The sequence below is a fragment of the Crotalus tigris genome, unplaced genomic scaffold (assembly GCF_016545835.1).
Source record: "Crotalus tigris isolate CLP2741 ecotype Arizona unplaced genomic scaffold, ASM1654583v1 scf7180000020128.343356, whole genome shotgun sequence".
Classification (NCBI taxonomy): Eukaryota; Metazoa; Chordata; class Lepidosauria; order Squamata; family Viperidae; genus Crotalus; species Crotalus tigris.
In genome coordinates this window covers 225,293-242,630 of record NW_024097869.1, presented here as the reverse complement: position 1 = coordinate 242,630, position 17,338 = coordinate 225,293, and the positions used below count along the sequence as shown (strand labels likewise).

The 17,338-nt window shown below is 35.7% G+C and overlaps 1 protein-coding gene across 3 annotated transcripts in view; it reads left to right on the top strand.

The window, feature by feature from the left end:
- The first annotated feature begins 247 nt into the window (after nt 1-247).
- The window catches only part of GORAB (golgin, RAB6 interacting), a 33,646-nt gene continuing 16,555 nt past the window's right edge, over nt 248-17,338 (top strand). Inside the window, exons 1-2 of one of the 3 annotated variants that reach the window (XM_039365564.1) lie at nt 248-4,421; nt 6,046-6,271. In XM_039365564.1, the coding sequence (XP_039221498.1) occupies nt 4,301-4,421; nt 6,046-6,271 (347 nt within the window). In that variant the 5' untranslated portion in view covers nt 248-4,300. Of the gene's footprint in view, nt 4,498-4,522; nt 4,654-6,045; nt 6,272-17,338 lie in introns of those variants that run through there. The other 2 variants (XM_039365565.1, XM_039365566.1) reach the window with 2 other exon arrangements.

Sequence of the window (17,338 nt, the reverse complement as noted above, 5' to 3'; positions counted from 1 at the left end):
CAATAATAACCCAGTACACTACAACATTCACTTGTGATGAAATTAATATGATGAAAGGAAAATAACTGTGCCTTGTACACCTACAATAGAGCCACATGATTGAAGCTAAGCACCTCTGTCTGAAACATCTAAGAAGTTCATGAAAGTTGAATTTAGAAGAGAAAGAGGGACCCGATATCCCACTGTTAACATCTGATGGATAATGAAAAAGGTAAGGTAATTTCAAATCTATTTTTGTTTATTGATTAATCAATGTCTTTCAAATGTGAAAATCACAGCACATTAGATACATGGGTGTGCCAGGCTGAAGAGTTTATATGAAGACAAGATAGTAATTGTTAAAATAAGATGTATAGCAACTAAAGTGGGAAAAAGTGCCCCAATAACTCATTTGTTGGACATATCATAAGAATGGCTAAATTAGGCAAAATAGAAATAGAAGTTTAAAAAATGGAATAAAGATCAGCAACATCAAATAAGTGATTTCACTTTAATGACTAGAAATGATGAAGATTTTACAAATTTCTTTTAAGCCACAATAAAAGAATGCAAAAGCAATCTGCTGCTTAGCATTTAAAAACTCAACATCAACAGGCAATGCCAATCTAGTGAAAATAGATGAAGAAAGTGATTATAGTAAGATAAAATTTAGCTTCCTAGGTTCACACATTCACAGGCAGCCTCAAAATAAAGAAACATCTACTTAGATAAATCTAAACAACATACAGAGAGGTATCCCACTGACAACAGAAGTATATATTGTCTAGGTCATGGTTTCCTAGTTCTAGCCATATGGATATGGAAGCTGGACCATCAGAAAAGCTAAAGGAAAATGGAGGTCCTTGAATTAAATGTTGAGAATAACTTGGACTATAAGGACAACAAATCATTCTATATAAGATAAAGTAAAATCAGACTACTCACTGGAAGCACTAATAAAGCTTCAATATTTGGATATATAATAAGAAGAAAATCCTGATCCAAGGAAAATCAAAGACAATTAAAAAAAGAAGCCAACAGAAGAGCAGGTGCAAAGATACTATCACAGATGACATGATCATGAACTCACATGAACTCAAAAAAACAGTTACTGACAGACAATATAAATGGTAAACAATCAGAAATGGCTGAACAATAACAGAAACAAGAGGAGGAGGCTCTTTAATTGTTGCTGAATAACAGTCTTTGTCCCTCACCATTTACAGACAAGTTGGAATGCAATAATATGTGAAGTACAACATTATTTCTTTACCACATGCAAGTGAACAAATCTGCAGTTAAGTTTCTCAGGGCACACATACTAAACTACATCAGCTTCCTAAAGATCATAAACTATCCCAGAAAATTAGTAGAAAAATGAGCAATAAACCTATCACTATACAGTGTGAGCTTTACATTGTTATTTTAAGATACGGTCAGTATTATTCAATCAACTATCAATACAATCTGTAGTCAGATAAATAATTAGAAACAGGAACAGTCAAATCATTTTGAGACTATGCTCATCTGACAGTAAAACCCCACAAAGTATAAACAGGCTGTTTTTCTAAGTAGACACACATTGCATGGGCTGAAAACCTACAATTCTAAGCAATCAATTGGCCTTATTTCCAAATAAACATATATCCACCATGTAATTAGGATATTGAGTGTGACTGCCAGAGCCTTCTTTCTCTTTTGAGAATAAGTACTGTGAATGTACATATTGGTTGTGTTAGTCATGCAGAAGCTGTTAAAAATGTTTCAGAGATAAATCTCAGGGATTATACATGGTCATTCAGTTATGAATATTCCTCAAAGGTCTCTGAAATGGCAGAACTTTAGAGCCTCTGCTAATCCTTTACAGATCTGACAAGTGTGGAACTGTGAAGGGCACGATGGCATATTATTAAGATCCACATTGCAGCATAAGCAGTATTAGTTATGCTGTAGCCTGCTGGATTATTATAACAAATAGCTTGATCTTGTACATGTTAATGAGAGGGGGAGGAAAATTTGAAGGTTCACAGGATTGAAGCCATCTCAGTCAGGCTTACCTCTGAGTATGTGTATTTTAGAATCAGGCTAAACATGCAACTATTTATAGTTTTCCACTGCTATCTAGAAGTCATAATTGTATGGACCTGCAATATATTTACCTAGTTATCTTGCACCCTCATCATGTGTGTCTCCTTCAAAGTAAAGCCACTATGCTCTGAATGATTACTTCCAGTAAACGTTCAAAGAACTGCAGCTTTAGAAATAAATTACCTCTACTTTGATGTCCCCTTTATAGATCCTGACCTTGTAGTGAGGAAAGAACTTCCACATCCTAATGACATTATGAGCTGTACCACTGGGAGTGTACTCTTTCAAAAGAATTCATGACCGACCGGTCACAGACAAGAGATCAGACTGAACATAGTCTACTAGAAGTGCCAATCTACTTCAGAAGTCTATCACCAAATCCAAATCCATTCGCAATCAGACAATGACATGATACTGAAAAATAAATCACAACCACCATCATCCCAGATTGGAAGATAATTAACAAGATGTTGGGGAAGAGCAGAAGGCAAGTAGAAATAGCACCAAGATTTATGATGTGGCTTGATTAAAACACAAAATCCTGCTGGTTATAATGCCCAGAGGAAAAGAGAAGTTAGGAGCTGTAAAGACATTTTTGCCATAAATATCAGAAGAGAATCAAATCTTCTCTTGCAGAGAAGAAAGTCATAGAAGTGAAATAGCATAATTTTTAGCAAAAGAGTATCAAAATCTAAAAATGATAACAAAATTTCAATTTGAATCCAAGTCAAGTCACTCAGTCATACAGTATGGTGTTCCAAGTCTATATTCCAACCAGAAATGCAGAGAAAGCAGAAATTGAATAGTGCTATGGTAAATTGCAGCACTTTGTGATACAACCTAAAGACATCATGCTAATTATATGAGAAGGTATGCTCAAGTTGGAAAGAAGTTAGCATCTGGAATATAGTAGTGGGAAAGTTTATTCCATATGTACAAAACAAAGCAGAAGACTGAGAAATATTCTTCAATAAACTTATGTGTGGACATAAGAGGATGGAAGGGGGAAGGACTGGTGACCTCCACTTATGGCAGAATTCCATCTGATATTCAAAACAAATGTGATATTTGCATATGTTTTATAATTATCGAGTTCAGAAATTACACTAAACCTGAGGTAACATAATGTGGCATCTTTGAATGTTCTATCCTTGATGTCAACCAAACCCTGCCTTGCCCTATTTTAATGCATAATACTGTAATAATGATGGAAGCTGGTGAAGTTCAGCCCCAATGGCATTTTGCAGCATAACATTATAAGAATGTTTCCAGCTGCAGTCCACTAGTGCACCTGTCTTTATGCATCAGTCCCTCAGCTTCCCAAAGTAAAGTGGAATAATAAAGAATAATGAAGAATAAAGTAGAATAAAGTGGAATAATAAAGAATAATGAAGAATAAAGTAGAATAAAGTGGAATAATGATAATGAAAAATCACTAAAAGAAAAATGATGCGTCTGCATAGTTACTGGAATAAAGCTGTGCAAGCAATCTGTGACTAACCAAATACGCAGGGCATTTAGAAACATTGTATGAAGCAAAACTCTCTTCATTGTATGCCTGTGAGAAACTAACCGAAGGAAATACAATGTAGATTTATGTATGGTTCTTTGTTCCTGAGAAATGGAAAGTATAAAACTGTAGTTTAAACCCACCCTCTTTGTTCAGAATTGCTGGTTGTTAATTGCTTCTGAATCTTGCACAAAATAAATCTCTCTGCTAACACCCTCTGGAATTCGTAAAAGTCTCTTACGTTTTTCTACAAGAAAAGAGTTTCTGTGCTTAAAATTCTTCTTCGATATAGTAGAAGCAGCCACTTCCTAAGACGTTTCTTCTTCGAAAACAAGGATTTATGTTCAGCTGACACACTGAGCCACCAACTACTAGTCGCATTCGTAGCAAGGGAACTGAATGAAAGCAGAATTCAGTGTATTCTGCGAATCGAGAAAATTTGGGCCACCTAAGCATGGTCCTGAGCCCTCTTCATCTCGGTATTTGCAAGCTCACGTCCTTAATGAGACCTACAAACTAGCACCACCAATCAGAGTTTAGAAGCGATAGGGTTGCGCTCCACCGCCGCGCAATCTGTTGCTCAGATACGGCGGCGCGCGGCAAACTGTCGCTACCCGTGGCTGACTCGAGCTCGCGTTCGCTGACTCAGCAGTCGGAACGAAATCGCCGCCTCGGATATGGCGCTCCACCCGAAGCAAAACGAGGCGAGGCCGCTAAGCAGAGATGCCTTTCGTTTCCATGGCTGCACATGTATACGCTCAGCAAACCGCGCGAGGCCTCAAGGAAGACCGGATTTTCCCAAGACACGGGGCGGGTTTTGGAGACGTGGCAGCGGAAGGCGGAGGTAGGAGGCACTATGGCAGGGGGTTGGGTCGGATTCTCGGAGCAGGAGCTTCGGCGGCTTCAGGGGCATCGCAAAGGTAACCCCAGCGAGGAAAGATGTTAGCAGCGGCTCTAGTGGAAGCAAGGAGCAGCCTGGGCTGCTGGAACTGGCTGAGAACTAATCGGCTGGGATTCCAGGATTTCAAAGCAGCTCATCGGTTCCTCTCCTCTGATGTCATCTCCCCGGGGTGGGGGTGAGATGCGCGAATCACATAGGCTCCGGTTGTCTGCCAGAATGGGAATAATCCTCTTAATTTCAGAAGAGCTTTCTCTAAGGAAATACGTCGGGTGGTATGTAGAGAAAGCAAAGATGAACTAGGAGATCCCTGGACTTATTTGCCGCAGGGGAGCTAGCATTATTTGCAAAATTTCTGATTAAGAAAAGGCTATTGTGCTAATGAATGTCAAAATAGATCGTTGAAAGATTCAGGCCAAACTAAAGAGTCGGTTTGGTTAAAATGCTGGACTAGTAACCAAGAGACCATAAATGCTAGTCCTCCTTTAGGCACGCAACCTTATAAGTTATGGAGAAAATAGAAGAGCGCTTGCTGTTTATGTTGCTTTGAGTTACTCAGAATAAAGGTGGTATATAAATCTAATAAATGCCACAAAATAGGGAGAACTATTCTCTTGCGTAGTTTGTAAAACTTTATACAAGGCAACAGGTACTTTAGATATTAACTTTCCCCTACGAATCTTCAATATTCTCGGGGGGGGGGGGATTTATGGGTGAGAAAGAGCTTCAAAGAAAGTGCCTTGGAAAAAGAGTAGAACTGGGTTCCTTGGCAACTATTTACCCAAGACCTAAATAATCTCTCAGACCAAAGCCAATTTAAGAAACCAGAGTTTGAGAGTCTCTGGGACCTTGCAGACTTTTCCATCATCTGCCAATCTTAATCTCAGCTGAAGCAAAATTTTCCTAGAGAAAACAATAAAATAATATAATGAATTGTCTTTCCGAAAGTGAAGTAGTAAGAATGGAGAATTTGTTAGCCTCTGCATGGTTTTTGACACAAACTTACATCAGCCTGAACTTGTGTGGCTAATAATCATGGCAAAATACTGGTATTGTTATTTGGGCAGAGGTGGGGAGTGAAGATGCAAAGGACCTATCCCTAATTCATGTTCTTTATTTACACTAATTTAAAAAGAAAAACTGTTGCCATGATGCTGTTCCAAAAACACTTGATTCCAAAATTAGTGTTGGTCTCTATGTAAGTCTCAGTTCTTTTAAATAAAAATGCAAAAGTTCTGCTATTTGTATAGAAATACTCTCTTCTCATAGATATATGAAAGTGTGGCAACAAAGAACTGATGGGTTTAAAGAAAGTTAATCATATATTGCAAATTAGGCCCATGTACTACTTGTAATGTTAGCAGGAGCTGCAGACATGTATTTCTTAGTAGTTTGTGTTAATAGTTTGTTTTTATCTTTTATATCAGTTAATGTCATGCCAACTTAAAGTATTTTAAATAGTTTTTATGAGGGCTGAACGCAGGACATGTTTTTCTTTTATTCGCTTCCTTGGGAGAAGTGATATTTTTCAGCTGTGTAAAACCAACATCTACCTATTTGTGCTTTTTAGATCCACAAGGGCCTTCAGTAAACAAAAACCACCAATGTCTGCAGCAGAAAAAGGCACCTCAGAAGATCGAAGAAACATTGGAATTGTCAGATGGAGCAGCATTATTGCCTCTGGAGAAGGCTGAGCAACAGGAAGCCAGAAATCAACAAGTGGAAGTTGAACAGTCTTGTAATAGTGGTCCAGCTGCAGCAACAAGTCATCAGCTTGTGAAAAAGAAAATGGAATTGTTAGTAAGTCTGCGATAAAGTTGCAAGAATTTTACCATCCCTGATAAGTTAATTGGAGATTTGTATAGTAAACTGACATGCACACATTTTTCAATGGTTTTAGGGTATTAAGTAACAAGAACTTTCTAAACTTTCTCTTTTTGTTTTGGTATGTTTTGTCTTCAGTATAAAACTTGATCAATGGTATGTTTTCTGTAATGTCAGGCCACCTGCCTCTGTAGAATCACCATTAACTAGTAGATACTTTATCAATTAGGAATAATTGTTCTGTGATGTCACGCTGAAACCGCGCCTACCCCATTGCCGGCAATAGGGAAAAAGTCGCAATATGTTGTGCGACATCACATGACATCGCAAGTTTGACATACCTGCAGTATATGATCCTTCCTGAGATTTTAGTTTAGCCCTCAAAGGCTCCTCCTCATTTGCAGAGTGGGCATACCTGTAGAAGTCAAAATCATATTCAGAAGTATGAAGTTGTGTGCTACTTCTATTTAAGATCACTCTGTGGGCCCTAATATGTATACTTTTATGGATTCTTCCTTTTGAATCTTATAGGCCACACTTCTCCTTGCTCACATCCATACATCATATGCATACATTAAGATATATATAAGATCATGTATCCTACTTGAGGAATTCAGGAATCCTTGGACAGAATAACTGAAATCTGAAATACGTCTAAAAGATCTGACTTTTGAATCCAGGCTTAGCATTGGAAAAGTCTTTTGGGATTTTTTAAATTTGGAAAAAATGTTAGATACATAGTAAGTTAGTTATTTATTACAAAGGCTATTCTGCCCAGAATTTCTTGTGAGATGGGTGGCCATATAAATTTGATAAATAAGAGACAAAAAAGGAACAGAATTTTTTATTGTGTCAGAACCCATATTCTAAAGGGCCTTTTCCTTTTCCTTTTCCTTTTCTTTCTAAACCCGAACCACATTCTCTTCTCTCCCTGGGTTCTGCCATACTCCTGGAGGGGAGAAGCACTTGAGGGTTATTGCCTTGTTTTCCTCTATCATCCTCCTGACATTAGACAGGATCTGCAGTAATAGTCAGCCCAAAAGGAAAGCCCTTACCGGGGGACTTCGCAAGACCATGTCAGACAATGGAGCAGGGAAAGAAGAATCCACCTCAAAAGGGGAACCCCCCTGCTGGCCGGATCCCAGCAAACTATTCAGCTCTGAGACTACCTACTCATCAGAAGAAGAGGTAGTAGAGGTGCACAACCACAACCCTCGGTGGTCGATGGGTGTCAGGAAGAAGGACGATTGGGGCATTCGAGCCGGTTGCTGGAGCAGGTGATCGGCATGATGAAGATAGTCCTAGACTCCCTGACTTCCAGTTCCGGTACGCGGCGATGCTGGTCATGTCTGGAGACTCGTCTCCACACCAGCTGGGTTTTCTTTGCCAGTAGACCCCTTAGTGGGTTGAAGGTCACCCTGGAGGGGCAACCACCGAGGAAGAGGCTTGCTGGTGACTGCGGGAGGGCGGCAGCTTCTCTCGTGGCTCCAGCTATCTCCTTAGGGCCGACGGAGCAAAGATCGTCCTGCAACATGGCCGATTACCCTGCTGCACCAGCCAAAAGTCACAAGTACATCTAAAAGTAATAGACCCACCACGGATGAGCTGGGTGAGACCCCTTCTGCTCTTCTCTTCACCCTATTACAGTGATGGCGAACCTTTTAGAATGTCCAAACTGCAACCCAAAACCCACTTATGCATCGTCGGGTGCCGGGTGGGTGTGGCCCATTGGGTGGGCATGGCTGCGGTGATAACTGCAGAGTGGTGGGACTAAAAAGTTCAATCAATAAATTCCAACTTTGCAAGATCTTTTTTTCCCACGAGAAGTTGAAATTGACTGATTGATTGAACCTTTTTTTTTGTACACGGTGATGGAAGCCTAAAGCGAAAAGGTTTTATAAAACCCAACTGAAGGCCTAGGACTGGGGCGAGGCACGCATGCCCACAGAGAGGGCTCTGAGTGCCGCGTCTGGCACCCGTGCCATAGGTTCACCACCACTGCCCTATTCTGTTTTTTTTTTTTTTTTTTTTTTTTGGCTGTAAAAGCTTTGTTGGAATTATTTCCCTGTCTTGAAAAGGCAGCTTTTGTATGCATGGGAAGAAAGGTGCTGAGCAAAAGGATAGAACAAAATTTTTTAAAGACTACACCTTATTCTCATTTGGGGTACAGAAAAAACTCTTTTCTAAGAGCTGTACTGTTATTTTACACTGGAAGATTATTTCTTTTTCCACCTTTTCAAAGATAAAAAAAAGGGAAAAAATGGTGTCTGGAAAAGATTTGTTTAATCTCCTGAGGACATCTAGTGGCGAAAAGTTAACATTGTAACTGCTGATTATTGTTTGGAGATGAGATGGACTTGACCTTCAAACTACTTTTTTTTTTTAACAAAATTTTATTAAGTTTATGTAGATGAGGAAAAATAGGAACAATACAGGTATGGTAAAGGGAGGGGGTGGGAGGAAAGGGGAAGGGGAAGGGAATAAAGGGTTTAGGGTAAAATAAGGATAGGTACAATCATGTATTTCAACAAGCAAGCTACCATACGGATCATAATAATGAGTAAATATCATATTCAACCATTTTTACGAAGCTTAGACTATAACATATTAAGAACAATTAGTAAACAAATATGTTACTCTATTAAGTAAACACTATTAATAAAATCTCAAAAAATCCTATCAATTAAAAGTAACAAATGAAAATCAATAAATCAGAAAAAATAATCATATCATCAAAATGTTAGTTAGAACTCGGTTAAAAATCCATCATCTATTCTAAAATATTAAATCCTTCAAGTTCTAACCTGTCTCTAACCATTGATAATTTTTTTCCCAAGTTCTAAAATAAATTGAATCATCTTTTTCTTTCATTTCTAATGTTAGTCTATCCATTTCTAATGTTAGTCTATCCATTTCTGCACACTCTAAAATTTTAGTAATTATAATCTGGTCAGATGGTAAGTTCTCATTTTTCCAAAATTGGGCAAATACTATCCTTGCAGCTGTTAAAATATGCAATATCAAATAGTCAATCTCTTTACCATAATTAGGTCTTTTTTATTATTATAAATTTTTACAATTTTACAATAAAATCCCTTACCCACTCCCTCCCAGCCCCCCCAAAACCCTCCCCCCTTCTTCCCAGAGCTGAATACAGGGTTAACTAGAATTTTTTTAAAAAAAAAACCATTTAAACTTAAATACAATTCAAACAAATATAACTACATTCAAAAAACAAATTTTTGAATACTTGTAACTCCAATATATATAAAAAAAGAAGAAAAAAAGACAAAACAAATCTACATTTCTAATCATTATCTTAAACTTTAAATATAGATTATTCAAAAGCTAAATAATATTTTCTAATATCATACTTATACTGTATAAAGTTTATCCATCTTTTCCACACCAATAAATATTCCTCTTGCATTTGATCTTTCAAATAAGCCGAAATTTTTGCCATTTCATATAAATAAGAAACTTTAAAAAACCATTCCTCCAAAGTTGGCAAAAATTCCTTCTTCCAATATTGTCCTATCAACAACCTTGCCGCTGTAATTAAGTTTAGCATTAAAATAATTTCTTTATCATCACAATCAGATACAATACCTAACAAAAACAATTGTGGTGTAAATTTTATCCTTCTATTAAAAATTCTTTGAATATTCCACCATATCTTAATCCAAAAAATTTTTATACTTTTACATGACCACCAAATATGATAATACGTTGCATCCACATCTCCAACATTTAGGTTGCAAATTTGAGTACATACGAGACATCTTTTGTGGCTCAAGGTGCCATCTATAAAACATTTTATAAAAATTTTCCCGTAAGTTTTGAGCTTGTGTAAATTTAACATTCCTCACCCAAATTGTCTCCCATGTATCTAATAAAATCGGTTCTTCAAAATTTTGAGCCCATTTAACCATACAATCTTTAACTAATTCTGTTTCTGAATCCATTTCCACTAATACGCCATAAATTCTTTTTATATGAGTTCGACTTTGATCTTTAATTTGTTTCAACAAATTCTCATCCTCTCTAATCAAACCCACTTTATAATCTATCTTCCACCTTTCCAATAATTGTCTGTACTGAAACCACGAGTAATTAATATTTTCTTGTGCTAATTCATCTATAAGTTTTAATTGCCAATTTTTCCCATCCCAATTAGGTAATTGTTTATAAGAGATACTATCCATCTTCACTCCTTTCCTTATTCCTTCTATTGCATGCCCTGGAATAGTCCATAATGGAATTCTTGAATTTATTATGTAGTATTTCTTCCACTCGAAGTAAAGAAATTCTTAAACTATGAGACTTAAAAGCCCTATCCACCTTTTTATTATAGATTAAATAGGCATGCCATCCATATAATAAATCCCACCCTTCCAAAAGGAGTATATCTACATTTGTTAAATTAATCCAATCACTAATCAATGTTAAAACCACAGCATCATAATACAATTTCAAATTCGGTACCTTGAGTCCACCTCTCTCTCGTACATCTTGTATGATTTTAAGTTTTACTCTTGGTTTTTTCCCTGCCCAAATAAATTTATTAATACCTTTTTGCCATTCATCTAAGTTTGCCTCTTTCTTCAAAATAGGTATCATTTGAAATAAAAAAAGAAACTTTGGCAAAACATTCATTTTAACCGCTGCTATTCTCCCCAACAAAGATAATTGCAACTTTTTCCAGTTGTTTAAATCCTTTTGTATTTTAAGCCACAACCTTTCATAATTATTTTTATACAATTTTGCATTAGAAGCTGATAAAAATATCCCCAAATATTTTACCTTATTGACAACTTCAAAACCTGTTAATCTAACTAAAGTCTCCTTATCCAAATTAGTCATATTTTTTGGCAATATTTTAGTCTTATTATTATTAACTTTAAAACCAGAAACATGTCCAAATTGATTTATCAATTGAAACAACTCCATTACAGAATAAGTTGGTTGAGACAAAGTAACAACCAAATCATCTGCAAAAGCCCTTAATTTATAATCATTCTTATTAATCTCTATTCCTTTTATTTTAGATGATTCACGAATTTTAATCAACAAAATTTCTAAAGTTAAAACAAACAATAAAGGCGACAGTAGGCAACCCTGTCTGGTTCCCTTTTCAATTTGAAATACCTCAGATAAACCTCCATTAACTATAAGTTGTGCTGTTTGTCTTTGATAAATAGCTCGAAGAGCCTGTAAAATTTTATCTCCAAAATTCATTTCCTCAACCAATCTTAACATAAATTGCCAATTTAACTGATCAAAGGCTTTCCAGCATCTAAAAAAAAAACAATCCTGCAGAGATCTGGTTCTTCTTATCCAAATATTCTATTAAATTAATAATTTGTCTAACATTATTCTTCATGTATCTTCCGGTTATAAAACCTGTTTGATCCGTATGTATTACTTGATTCAATACAATCATAAGTTTATTAGCTAAGATTTTTGAAAAAAAATTATAATCTACATTCAAAAGAGATATAAGTCTATAATTTTTTGGTAAAGTAAGATCTTGATCCTCTTTTGGGATCAAAGATATAAAAGCCCTACCCCAAGACGGGGGGGGGGTCCTCTAATCCCTGTAATATATCATTAAAAAGTTCCTTTAAAGGTTCTATCATATCATCTATCAAAGTTTTGTAATAAATTGATGTCAGTCCATCAGTACCCGGTGTTTTACCTTCTTTTAATTGTTTGATTGCTGTAATAATTTCTTCTGTAGTAATAAGTCCATTAATCTCTTGTTTCTGATCTTCTGTTAACTTAGGAAAATGAGCATCTTGTAAGTATTTATATCTGAACCCTGTACTTTCTTACCCATATATAATTTTGTATAATAATTTAAAAAAGATTTTTTAATCAATTCCTTCTGATAAACCAGTTTACCATTATAATTTATTTTATCTATAATTCTCAACCTCTGCTTCTTCCGCAATTGATAAGCCAGCCATCTCCCTGGCTTATTAGCATTACAAAATGTATTATGTTTCATATAAAGTAAATTGGTTGCAGTCTGATCCTCCATTAACATATTAAATTGTGCTTTAAGCAAATTTATAGATACCTTTGCCTTCTCATCTGAAGGATTCAAGATTAAAACTTTTTCTTTTAATTTAATCTCATCTTCCAACTCCTTACGTTTTTGCATCTGCTTTTGCCTATAAGCCTTATTCATTTGTATCAAAACCCCACGCATATAAGCTTTACTTGCATCCCATACCATTGCCATTGAAGTTCCCTTATGCATATTTAAAATAAAATATTCCTTTAAATACTCTTTAAGTTTCTGAACATTCATTTCTTGTCTAAATAAGTTCTCATTCAACCTCCAAGATCTTCTCTCCTCTTTTTCAGTGGCCAGCTCCATCCACACAGGACTGTGGTCTGTCAATGTCCTTGGGAAAATCTTTACATTTTTTACCCTAAAATATAAATCCATTGTAATAAAAAAAAAAATCAGTTCTTGAAAAGGATTGATGTCTATCAGAAAAAAAGTGAAATCTCTCTCTTCCATATTATGTTCTCGCCAATAATCTTGCAACTCCCAGTCCTCTTTCAAATCAAAAAAGGCTTTAGATAATTTAGCCTGTTTAAAAGAAGTGGAAAGTCCTTTTTTATCTCTCTATGTATCCAAAACTCCATTCCAGTCTCCCATCAATATAACAGATCTATAATCCAATAAAGTCATTTTTTGATGTTAAAAGCCTGTAAAATTGTTCTTGTTGTTGGTTTGGAGCATACAAACCTACTATAAGTATTTTCTTACCATTCAGTCCCACTTCAATCATTACATATCTCCCTTGGGGATCAGAATCTATTAAAGAAGCTGATAAATTTTGCTTAACATAAATAACTACACCCCCTTTTTTCCCAAGAGCAAAAGATACAAAATGAGATCCCAATCGAGCATTAACTAAATATTTTTGATCCTTAACAATAATATGGGTTTCCTGCAAATAAACAATATCATTATTATGTTGCTTCAAATAGTGAAATATTTTCTTCCTTTTCTGTGGAGAATTAAGGCTGTTAACATTCCATGTCAGGAGCTTTGCCATCTCCATCATCCAGTAGCCTAGAGAAGACTGCTTGGAGATCTACCATAGAATATTGCACCAAAGATCTCTTAGGTCTTGCTCCTCTCACAGGCTCAGAGACAAATTCTTGTGAAACGTCTTTAACATCCTTCTTTTTTGGTTCCTTTTCCTTACGTTTATATGCTGCATGAGTCATTCTCTGCTCCTTCATCTCAGCTTGTTGAAACCATTCAGCCTGTATTTTTCCAGCTTTCATCAATACAACTTCTTCAGACTGCTGTTCTGACTCCTTCTCTCCCAAAACTTTTAACATTATAGGTGGTGATGAGCGCGCTCCCAGGACTGAAGTATAAAACTCTCTTGCTTTAAAAACAGTATTAAGTCTATAACGTGTCCCCGCGTGACTCACCACAATTCCAAATGTAATATCCCATCTGAATGGCATCTGCCTCTTTTTAAGTTCATCTGCTAAAAAAGCAAACTCTTTTCTTCTTCTTAAAATTTTGGATGGGATTTCCTTTAAAATTATTACATCTTGTGCAGCAATCTGAAATCTCTTATTATAAAAAGCTTGTATAATTTCATTGCGTAGAGATCTTTTCCCAAAGTAAATTACCACATCTCTTGGCAAATTTCTCTGCTTTGCCACCCAAGAATTAACTCTAAGTATTTTTTCAATTTCTCCAGATATTTCCTCTTTTTTTCTATCCAAAATCACAGCAAAGTCATTTGCCACCATCTCTCTCAAGTTTTCTTGCATATTTTCCATCAGACCTCTGATTCTTAAAGCATACTCCATCTCTCTATATTGAGACATAACAATTTCATCTTGTGAAATTTCCATCTTTTTTTCCATCCCTTCAAATTTTTCCTCCAATACATCCACTTTATCTGCTACTTCTTCAACACGAGAATCCAGCTTTTCAACAAGAGAAGCAAGTCCTTTTAGAGCCAGGACTATATCTTGCCTCAAAATATTGTTATTCTCTACTAAGATCTGCTTCACTTCTCCTCTAATTTGGCATATAACATTTCCCATAACATTTTGAAGGTCTTTTACCATAAGTAGTTGTACAGACCGAGAAGGTGGTGGTGATCTGGATTTAGGTTGTTGCGCTGGTAGTATCGCCGGAGAAGAAGCCACCTTAGGTACTGTAGAAGTTACTTGGCGCTTTGAAGCCATTTTAAGAAAAATGGGATGGGATTTACTTTATGGGTGGCATGCCTATTTAATATTCAATAAAAAAATGGATTGGGCTTTTAAATCTCATATCTTAAGAATTTCTTTACTTAGGATTTGGAGAAAATATTATAAAAGTGATTTCAAAGTACCATTATGGGCTATACCTTGGCATGCGATAGAAGCAATAAAAAGAGGGGTTAAAATGGATATGGTGTCTTACAGACAGTTACTTAAATGGGATGGACAAAACTGGCAATTAAAATCACGGGAAGAGTTAGCGCAAGAAAACTTTATTTATTCTTGGTTCCAATATAGGCAATTATTAGACAGATGGAAGATGGATTGTAAGGTGGTTTTTCTTAGAGAAGATGAAAATCTTATTAAGCAAGTGAAGGATTCAAGACAAACCCACATTAAGAGAATTTATGCGGTTTTAGTTGAATTGGATTCAGAAACGGAACTAATTAAAGATTGTATGATAAGATGGGCGCAGAATTTTGGTGAGCCAGTCTCATTGGACACCTGGGAAAATATTTGGGTGAGAAATGTCAAATTTACACAAGCACAGAACTTAAGGGAGAATTTTTATAAAATGTTTTATAGATGGCACCTTGATCCACAAAAAATGTCTTATATGTACCTGACGTGCAACCCAAATGTTGGAGATGTGGTTATAAGGAGGCTTCCTATTATCATATTTGGTGGTCATGCAGAGAGATAAAAGCATTTTGGATCAAAATATGGTGGAATATCCAGAGAATTTTTAGAAGGAGGGTAAAATTTACTCCGCAATTATTTTTGTTAGGTATTGTTACAGATTGTGATACAAAGGAGGTTGTTTTGATGTTAAATTTGATTACAGCCGCTAGGCTGTTAGTAGGACAATATTTGAAGAAGGAATCTTTGCCTACATTGCAGGAATGGTTTCTTAAAGTAGCTTATCTGGCGGAAATGGCAAAGATTTCGGCTTTCTTAAAGCAACAAACGCAAGAGAAGTTTCTTGCTGTTTGGGATAAATGGATAAAATTTATACAATTTAGATTGGGTATACAAAAATATTATATAGTTTTTTCATAAGTTTTATTTTTATATATATTATAGATAATCTTTTTATATATATAAATATAAAGTTCTTAATTTAATTTTTATTTTTACTTCTTAAGCCTATATTCTGCTCTGGGAAGCTCAGGGGGGGGGAAGGGAGGGGGGGGTTTTGGGAGGGGTGGGGGTTTTTTTTTTATATATATGTATTGTTTAGTTTTATTTTTTTGTATATGTTGTCTCTTGTTTTGTATTCTTTTTTCTTTTTTGTAAAATTTATAAAACTTTTAATAATAATAAAAAAAAAAAAAAAAAAAAAAAAAAAAAAAAAAAAAAGAAAAATTTTCTTCTTTCCTCCTTCTTAAAAAATACGAGAAAAATCCCCCCCCAAAATAAAAAATAGACAAAAAAGAGGGAAAGTAACTCCTCCTATTAAAACCCACAATCTCCTTCAAAAAGCCATTGTAACAAAAAAGAAAAATGAAAAAGAAAAAAAGTAATAAAGTAACCAAAGCCCGTTCCGTTTCCTTTCAAGCGCTCAAAAAAAACCTCACATTTTACTTTCCCTCTCTACAAGAAAAATGAAAAAAATGAAAGTAATTCTTTAAAATTAAAGTCCAACTAAAACCAAAAAGCAAAATCCACCGATCAGTCTGTCCGCTTTTTGAATAACTCACCCGTTCTCTTTAATCGCAGAGGTGGGAGCGGCATCTTGCTTTGTCCCAAACGACAAGGAACAAAGGCTTCTGAGAAGCGGAGACACCCTGAACTCCGTGGGAGCACTCTTTTCACCCCCCAAAAAATCTCTTTGGGGATTTCAGAGGCTCTACCACTATTCTGGGTGAAAACTCCCCTCCTTCCTTTAGCCCAGGAAGGAGGTTTTAAACCGCGGAACAGCTGATTTCTGCTGTCCTCGGCAGTTTTAACGCTGTCTCAGAAGGACAGCTAAAAAATAGCCACCATCGGCAATGCTGCGCTACCGGAAATTCCCTACCATAATTAGGTCTTAATATTCCTAACAAAAACAATTCTGGTTTAAATTTTATCTGTAGTTTCATCATCTTTTCCAACCATCTATGGGTCTTAGACCAATACTTCTTAGCAATAGGGCATATCCACCAGGCATGGTAGTAAGTGCTTGGCTGTTGTTTACATTTCCAGCAAATATCCAAAACATTTTTAAACATTTTCGCTAAGCGAACTGGTGTCATATGCCATCTATAAATCATCTTATATAAATTTTCTTTATATGCTACCGCTTTTGTAAGCTTAATATTTTTATCCCAAAGTTTTTGCCAGTCTTCCAAATCTATAGAATGTCCAAAGTTCTTCGCCCATACTATCATTGTTTCTTTCACTTGTTCTTCTTCCATCTTCCAGTTTAAAATAAATTTATAGAGTTTTCTAATCAAATTCTCATCTATTTTTAACAAAATTTTATCTAATGGGGTCTGTTCTTTGTAAAAACCTGTCGATTTTATATCTTTTTCGTATCTTGTTTGAATTTGCAAATAGGACCACCATGTCAAGTCAATACCTTGTAGTTGTAAAGTTTGCCTGTCCTTAAGTTTTCCTTCTTTGTCCAAAATCTCTTTATAACTAATTAGTTTGTCATAGTTGATCAGATTTGAATAAGCAAATGCTTCCATTGTTAAAAGCCACTCAGGTATTTTCATATATATTTTATGTTTAATTTTCTCCCATTCTGAAAGTAGTACGTTTCTTATCGCATGATTTTGAAAGTACTTATGTGCTTTAAA